General features: G+C 39.7%; 1 protein-coding gene across 1 annotated transcript; it reads right to left on the reverse strand.

Annotated features, from left to right (window-relative positions):
- Positions 1–1,347: 1,347 nt before the first annotated feature.
- On the reverse strand, positions 1,348–8,743 carry LOC113506338 (serine/threonine-protein kinase WNK1-like). Its single transcript, XM_026889183.1, is given in 6 exon segments — positions 1,348–1,968; positions 1,971–2,386; positions 4,705–5,315; positions 6,464–6,506; positions 7,439–8,202; positions 8,400–8,743. Coding segments are annotated over 6 exon segments (2,394 nt in total). The 5' UTR covers positions 8,412–8,743; the 3' UTR covers positions 1,348–1,420.
- Positions 8,744–9,488: the final 745 nt, after the last annotated feature.

Here is a 9,488-nt window from a genome sequence, read left to right on the forward strand (position 1 = left end):
GACGAAGTCGCGGGTAACAGCTAGTTAAATATAAAGCTGAAGAGTTTGTTTGTTTGTTTGAACGCGCTATTCTCTGGAACTACTAGTCCAAATTGAAAAATTATTTTGTGTTGGATAGACCATTCATCGAGGAAGGTTTTAGGGCTAAGATATAAGTTTTAGGAGCTAAGATACAATGGAAAATGTGAAAAAACCGGCAGGTATACCTAAAATCATAACTTATATCTTCTACCCACGGGACGAAGTCGCGGGCAATAGCTATTCAATATAAAAAAACAAGGACATAGACACCTCTTTGTTTTTATTGATTCTTTGGGCGCTATTCGAAGTTACGAGCAATATTTTATGCTTTAAATAAATCAAGCACAAAATTAAATAAAAACCCAGCGTTTTATGACTGGTCTGATATTTTAATCTTTGTGCTGATGACCACAGTTTACATTAGAACAACCGTAATAAAATATTTTTTTAAATATACTATAATACACAAATTTTTTCGTAGACTCTCGTGAGGTCGTTCGTGAAACAAAAATTTAAAAACCTCCGGCCCAAAAAGATAAAAATATAATATTAATCGGTTTATCCCTTTCATTCCGGCATTCCAGGATTTCATCCGCCCCATCCCATTTCCAGCAACAGGTCCTCGTCAATTAGAAACATAAAGTGAACTAGTTGTTGTAGCGGCAGCAGAAATACTTTATCTTTGAAAGTTGTAAGGATTCGAACTGTCTAAATATCACGGTTCAATCTAGTGATAGGTTCCATTTTTCCCTTTGGCTACGGAAACCTAAAATTGTAAGCGCCATGTGGAAAAAAAGACACGAACTCGGAGGCAAAGATCAATTGTACAAAACTTCATATAATATGAGTTCTGAACCGGTAATCATTGCAAATTCTTACTTCGAAACAAAATAAACAGACATAAACTTTTCTTCTATAATTCGGAAAATTATAATGTAAACTGTGGTCATCAGCATAAAAGATTAAAATATCTGACTTTAATTTTGTGCTTGATTTATTTAAAGCATAAAATATTGCTCGTAACTTCGAATATCGCCCAAGAAGTCAATAAAAAAACAAAGAGGTTTCTATGTCCTTGTTTTTTTATATTGAATTATCTATTAAATTTTATTAATGCTACTTAAAAAAAACAAACATAAAAACTGTCCGCGCAGTTAAAGTTTCTTTGTTCCATGTGTCATTCTTGAAGGAAGAAGGGGGCATTGAGCCTCTAATGCCTGGCTTAATGCCCCTTTTAAATTATGAAAAGGCGATGCGCTCTTTTTTTCATTTTTAACTGAAACATTCAGGAAGTAAATACAGACAGGAAATAATTAAATACATAAATATTTTTCAATTTTTATTTATTTGTTCTTTTCCAACATTTTTCTTATTCCACTTGATTTGACTAGTACTATTTCTAGTAATAAATATCAACAATCATGTGTTCACCAGCCGTAGTTGGCTCCCAGACCGGAGTATGAGACGTGAGAGACAGCGGGTGCGGCCGAGTATGAGGAGTAGGCCGGAGCGGCGGCGTATGTAGCGTAAGAGGGAGCGGAGTAGGTCTTAGTGACCACGGGGGCAGCAGAGTACGAGGTGTAGGCGGGAGCGGAGTAGGTCCTGGCGACCACGGGGGCAGCAGCGGCGTAGGTGGCGACAGCGGGGGCAGCGTAGGTCCTAGCGTAGGACACGGGGGGCGGAGGTGAGTGGACACGGAGGAGTAAGAGACAGCGGGCGCGGCGATGGTCTTGGTGACTACTGGGGCAGCAGCGGCATAGGTAGCGACAGCGGGGGCAGCGTAGGTCCTAGCGTAAGATACGGGAGAGGAGTGAGTGGACACGGAGGAGTAAGACACTGCGGGGGCAATGGACTTGGCGTACACTGGGGCAGAGTAGGTGGCAACAGCGGGAGCAGCGATGGTCTTGGTGATCACAGGGGCGGCGGCGTAGGTGCTGACTGCGGGGCAGCGTAGGTCCTAGCGTAAGACACTGGGGCGGAGTGAGTGGACACGGAGGAGTAGGACACGGCGGGAGCGATGGACTTGGCGTATACTGGGGCGGAGTAGGCAGCGACGGCGGGGGCCGCGTGGTAGGTGGCGACAGCAGGCGCCGCGGAGTAGGTGGCGACGGGAGCGTGCGCGGTGTGCGAGGAGAACGACACGGAGGAGACGGCGGGCGCTGAGCTGTACGCTACGGGCGCGCTGTACGCCACGGGCGCGGCGGCTTGCAGCAGGTGGCCGGCGGACGCCAGGCTCGCCGCGCACAGGAATACTACGACCTGATAGAAACACAGAAATAAGTTAACTTCAAGATACTTATTGAAGTAACACATAAACAATCCAATATTTAGGTCGTTAACCCGTAAGATAAGATTTAAAAACAGTCTTTTTATTCATTACCTTGGAGTACATGTTTGTATTGAAGGAAGTTGTTGAGTGGAATAATTTTTGGAGCACTTGCTTTCGCTTTTATATCGGCGACTGCGAACTTGAATCTGCATTGAATCTGTCCGGCACCGCCTGAAGCTGTTTATTTCGGCAAGTTTTTGGTCAAGTAATATTTACGTTTTGAAACGAGTTATTAGTTACAGATCAAAGTGTCTTACAAAAAAGTAAGTAAGTCATATTATTATTGAACCTGCAGTCTCCGTAGTCGCTTGTCCTCCACCACATCTGAGCTACAATCATAAACTTCTTCAAATTTTACTTAATCAAGTTTCCTAATAGTTGTACATGTTGCCAATATAATATCTAGTAGTAAACAAGAGCTGACTAATCCGATATTGATTAGAATATTATGTTAATTTCCGGCCGCCTTATTGCTTTCGGGTCACAATCGGTAATATATCGGGTAACGTACTGCCATTCGTCTTATGAATCCTTAATTAGGTCGCATTGATTGTATTGAGATACAATATGGTCAGTTTACCTATTTGCGTTGCATAATGTGTGCGCACGTTAGCAGCGATTGTTTATAATAAAGGCTTTTGTTTCTGACAGTGACAAACAAATGAAAGCTACCTTAGTGTTAGTCCATTACGTGACTGTTATGGTAAGGGTTACAAATAACCTAACTTAATAGTCATAGAGGCAACAAGAATGCATTACCTGTGAAAAATCCTGCTGTCCAATCCATGAGATACAACCTGATGGCAGACAGCAATGTCTTTGTAACAATAAAAACCTGTTTTCGAAGTCGTCGAACTAGACTCATATTTCAGTTATTTGACAAACATTAGTTGATATTATGTTATGTGATTCATTTTTTACAAATTAAATAAATTAAGTAAATATATTTTGTAGGGCATGTGGATATTTAATGATTTTTCCACCTTTTTATTTACTCAATTTAGGCATTTCCCGATAAGATAGCAGGTTTTTGAGTTTAGCTTAAAACAAAAAGACAATGCAATTTACATCTGTAAAAACAGCTGGACGGTTTCTTTTTAATTGAATGGGACGACATTTAAAACGTGGGAGTTTAGGTATTTTCAAATCTATTAATTTTCGTAATTGTTCGTTTGTGTCTAGTCCTGCTGGCCAATGACCACGTCTTCGTTGAAACAGCTATAATGATGTTACTATAAGCCGTGGTGGTAGACCCTTTGAATGGCTGGACTATATCTTGTTCGACCCGCAGAAAGCTAAGATAATAATCAATTTCATAAAAAGTCTCGTAACATTGACAAATCAGTGGTATATAATTAATCATTTCTGGTAGCACACCAATGTAAAGCAATCATGAATATTACCGTCTTAACATTGTCATTTGGTATGGAAATGATATTCAAATTTTAAATAATTTTAAGTAAATCTGTTAATGATGAAACACGAATGATCTTGAAATTATTTATTTTTAGCTACGCTTCACAAAATCTCGAATACTAAACTATAGTAAAAAAAGCATTTATTCAAAAGTGCTACAAGTAATATTAGGCTAATTATCACATTTTACATGAATCGAAATCGGAATTTGGTTTATGTTTTTTTAAATAATTTCATATTAAAAATTCAATGTACTAATCTTGTACGGAAAACAATAAAAACAAGCAAAACAAATATTCAAAATTTATTTCGAAATATCACTTTTTAAATAATCAAAACAAATGCTAACTTATATTTACATGCATCTCGACCGAGACAATGTTGAGATAATATTAAAATACTTAACAATAATAATTAACATTTTATATTTATCAAAAATTTACCACCCATAGTTAGCACCTAAACCATTAAATTGGACGCTAGATACTGAGGAAGCTGGGGAATATGATACAGCTCTAGAATAACTCTCGTATCTGTGGCCTGAATGGTCTATATGAGCTGAATGGTCTACATGGTGACGGTGTGAGCCCTCAGGAGAGTATAAGTCCTCCACAAAAGACTTAGCATGTACCACATGATCGGGAACTGAATGATATCCTACAGATGAGTCAGATATTACTGGAACCGGAATAGGTTCAGATTGTACGGCAAAATGTGGGGCCGAATGGTGGAAAGTTTCTACATCAGGGCCATCGTATAATACTGGAACAGGGATTGGCGTTACCACTGGAACGGGTGTGGGACCATATTTGAAATATGACGGAGCTGGGGAATACTTAAAAACAGATGAAGGATGAGCCGAGAAAGAATTAAAATGTTCCAATTGCAAAGACTTTGGAGAGACAGGAACGTAAGTTATTTTAGGAGAATGAATATACTGAATTGTCGGCGGATGTATCACAGTATGATAGCTTTTAATAGGCTGCGCAATTTCGGTAGATGTTTCTACCTTAACTTCTTCCTTAGGATGAATTACCTCCGCTTTAGCTGTGGTCGACGTAATGGTTTCCAACTTCAAAGGGAGAGGTTTATTTGTATTTGCAGCACTCATTTCATTCTTCTTGGGGCCAGAGATAATTGAGGCAGAATATGATGTAGATTCTCCGGAACGTAGACCAGAAGTTATCGAAGTCGAGGAACTTGCATCGTCTTCGTCAACAGGCTCTACGAGTGTGGGTCCAGCTAAACTGTTTACGTTTGCAGCTGTAGACTCTAACGACACTAGAGGGGGCAGGTATACAGGTAAATGATTGCGACCTTCTTGAGACAATTTTTTAGAAGATGAAAACGCTTTATCCTTTATGTCCATACCTGAAAAATCACTCCTGGAGAGTGGCACGAAGCCTTCAGGCTTAGGTTGTGTCGTGTCATTTTTCTTTGTTTCTGTAGTAGGCTCATCTGAGGTAGTTGTTGCCAAATCATTAACATCAGACGCCGTAAGCGTAGTATTTTGGCCAAAAATAAAAGTTGCGCAAAGTACAAGTATCAACTGCAACAAAGAAAAACATGATAATTGCTAAGTGTGATAAAAAATAACAAATAATTGTTAAAAGAATTAATTATACCTGTCTTAACATCTTCAATCCGGTAGTTTTGATGACAAAGTAACATATATAAAATGCGCATTCACTTTTATACCATCCTCCTAAAACTGGTAACGAATTCTAGAAGATGTTTTATGCAATTTAAATGATATCAGTTAGTCATTCAGAAAATGACCTTTCGAGCATTGCAATATGGTGTTGAAGTGTCGCATATTTATGATTGTAACATGGACATTGTACCTAACCCGATCTATGGGTTCTTCTAGGGAACACGCTATACCTTCTTTTACCTTTAAAGAAAAACGACTCAAGCATTAAGGAAATAAAATTAATCCTTATGTCGCGGGGATTTCACAAATACATCCAGACTTAGGTCAACCATTCGTGGATCACACAAAAAATCTTGTCCTGCGAGGGAATTGAACCCGCGACACGTCGCGCTCTGTGGGTTTGGCGTGGTATCCTCAACCAATCGGCTATCTGTGCAGTCCGTGCAGTTACTGATGATGATCAGTAACTGCACGGACTGCACACAACAATACAAGAAACTGGTTGTCGGAAACCTCTTAGGTTGGTAAAGGTCTCTATTGAGAGGTTTCTGTCAAAATCTTCATTTCGGCAACCACGCTAACATTGATACTAACAGAATTTCAAAATATTATGGATATTTCTCTTATGAAATAAGCCTTCTCCGAAGGTAACTGAATTTGTCATATTTAACTTAATTTAATGCGCATTCTTCTTTAATAATTAGTTTTATAATCTTTATCATCAAAAGTATAAGATTAGTTTCAAACACCTCTTTCTAACATAGAACAGAATGATAGAATAATTTAAGGTTTATTGTGTTTAATTTCTGTAAGTTACGATTTGACTATCTTTTCGTAAACTAGCTGGTGGCGAAAAATGCTTAAAAAGCATTTAATTAAAACAGTAAACTCTTGTAACTAAGGAACAATGGAAAAAACACATAATTTTGATAGTAGTTGTTTATTGGTGTGTTGTATTTTCGTAGTAGGAAAGAGGACTAAAGTTAATTATGAAACCTTTTTTTATAGAAATGTGAATAAAAACATATAAACAGAGATCTCACTGGCCTGCAAAGGGCTGTATCCTCAAAAGAATAATATCCGGAACTAGACATAAACAAATACCAGAAATGATTTGTTTTTGAAAACCGGTAATGCACCATTTATGACGTTTTACACCAGAATTTGATATTTACGCAAGCTTCAAACTATTTGGATATGCATTTATGCATGCATACGTTTAAAAGAAAAATATTTTTATTTGTAAACAGAATTGTATAATTCTTTTTTCAAAAAATGATACATCGATTTGATATTTTTTTCCTTTACGATATCTAGTTTTATTTTAACGATTTTTTATTCATTTGTGAACATTGAATTATTTACACATATTTAATGTATGATTGGAATACAAATTAAAAAATTTATTGTATTGCCAGTATCATGAAATTAAGCCGCAATGATAATTCTTTTTAACTTTTATCAGACAATATCCGGAGGCGGAAATTGATTATGAGTGTTCGTTAAGTGAAACATTTATTATGAAGTATATAAAATAAAATAATTAGGTACGTGCAAAGTAATTTATCTGTTGTCATATTAACTGATCATAATATTAGTCCCTATGTTCCGTGTTTCGGAAGGGACGTTAAATTGTGAGTCCCGGCTGTTATCCTACATCTTTAACAGTCGTTACAGGTAGTCAGAAGCTTGAAAAGTCTGACAACCAGTCTTACCAAGGGGTATCGTGTTGCCCAGGTAACTGGGTTGAGAAGGTCAGATAGTCAGTCGCTCCTTGTAAAACACTGGTACTTAGCTGAAACCGGTTTGACTGGTAGCCGACCCCAACATAGTTGGGTAAAGGCTAGGCCGATGATGAATATTATTCCCTATGATCACGGAAAAATATTTTCTTCTATGACAGATTAATTTCAATCAGCTCAATTAAGGTTCAAAAAAATGAAAGAATATGTTATTAGGTAGTTGTCGTTTATTTATACATTGGTCTATTTACAGAACTAATGTTTGATTCAGTTTACCAACCGTAGTTAGCGCCGTGGCCGCTGTAGGAGATGTGAGAGACAGCGGGGGCAGCGGAGTAAGAGATGGACTTGACGATGGGAGCAGCAGCGGCGTAAGTGGCCACGGGAGCAGCGGCGTAAGTCTTGGCGACCAGGGGAGCAGAGTAGGTGGCGACGGCGGGGGCAGCGTACGCAGCGACAGCGGGAGCGGCGTAAGACGCACCGTGAGAAGTGTGGCTGGAGTAAGAAGACACGGAGGACACAGCGGGGCTGATGGTCTTAGTTACCACAGCGGGGGCAGAGTACGCGGCGTAGGCAGCAGGGGCAGCGTACGCGGCAGGAGCGGCGTAAGACGCGGGAGCGGCGTGGGAAGCGTAGGCCACGGGAGCGGCGTGAGCGGCGTAGGCAACGGGGGCGGAGTACGCCACGGCGGGAGAGCCGTGAGCGGTGTGGGTGGAGTAGGAGGAGATGGAGCTCACGGCGGGAGCGATGGTCTTGGTCACGGCGACGGCGGGCGCAGCGGCGTAAGTGGCCACGGGAGCGGCGTATGCGGCGACGGCGGGGGCAGCGTACGCCTTAGCGACGACGGGGGCGGCGGCGTAGGCGACGGGGCTACCGTGGGAGGTGTGGCTGGAGTAGGAGGACACGGAGGAGACGGCAGGGGTGATGGTCTTGGTCACCACAGCGGGGGCAGCGATGGCGTGAGCGCTGTAGCCCAGGTGTCCAGCTTCCAAGTAGCCGCTGGCGCGGACCACTCCCAAAGCGCAAAGAGCGACGATCAACTGAAATGATACAATTTTATTAATATTGACAAAATGGTACAAGCCAGAAATCCTGATTCAACCGAAAAAGAAATAGTTAATCCAAATAGTTCGGTTAAATATTGCTATAATTGTAACTTGTATTTCCTGAACTGATAAATCAATTCAAATTAATAATTTGAGTTATTACAAAACTAATAATTTGTTGCTTTTAGTACCTTGGCGTACATGTTTATGCTGCAAATGTTGGCAACTGAATAATTTTGACATGAAGTGCTCCGGTTTTTATACGAATAGATCGCGTCCACATTGTCCAATTCACTTTCATTGTCAAGGTGATCTAGAGTACTGAGTACAGAGCAAGTAACCTACGCCTGTGAGTCAGAGACAGCCTTTCGATTTCGTTTGTTCCGTACACTCACAGAAGCACAGGGCGGGCTCAGCCTTGAGCCGGCTAATGTTCGTCCTCGTCCAAAATAATATACTAACAACAATATTGGCTGGACTTCACATTACGTTACATAAAAGGCTAGCGCAATCAATGCAACTAATTTAGTTTATTTCGAAATACTTTTTGCATTTAATTGGCATTACATTTATTTTTTACTTAGTTTATTAATTATGTATACGTTGTTAAGTATATGTATTAAATCACTAAGTAAAACATCACTTGGTTTTTTGGAATCCCCAATGAGACTTTGCGGGAAATTACAACTTTAAAGAAAGATAAAAGCCATGGTTTGTGAATTTTGTAATTATATTTGAATCAACGGTTTTTATCACGTGATTTTAGTTGGGACGCCTTTAAACGTAAGGTTAGCCAAGTGGTATACTTAGGACACTACATCAAACCCACCGTGCGTGAGGTGTGCCGCTTGTCTCACGCCTCATCGAACCCGAAAAGCGCTTGTGTAATTCATGAATGCCTGTCCTGCTTTGTGTTTCTGCCTTGTGACTTGAACGCTTGTGGAACCCAACAACATAAATTTACCAGAGAAGCACGTTTAAAGTAAAAGACTTATACCTAAAACATGAATTGAAAAATAGGCATTTCATTAGATACTAGGAAATCTTAGTCTGTGCCCAAGAACTGCAGAGAAAATCGTATGAGAATTTAATTTAACGCAGAGAAATGAGCAATGATTAAGGGTTGTTAAAACGCCTTTGTAAGAGCTCTACAAATGTAACGAGTTGAATACTTAGCTTTTGATCCTTAACGCTAGCAGTTTCAAGACTGAAATAAATTCATATTTCTTTCATTAAACATAAAAGTCGATGAAGTTGACTCTACAATTTTAACACTAGCT

This window comes from Trichoplusia ni (genome assembly GCF_003590095.1).
Source record: "Trichoplusia ni isolate ovarian cell line Hi5 chromosome 10 unlocalized genomic scaffold, tn1 tig00003324_group9, whole genome shotgun sequence".
NCBI lineage: Eukaryota > Metazoa > Arthropoda > Insecta > Lepidoptera > Noctuidae > Trichoplusia > Trichoplusia ni.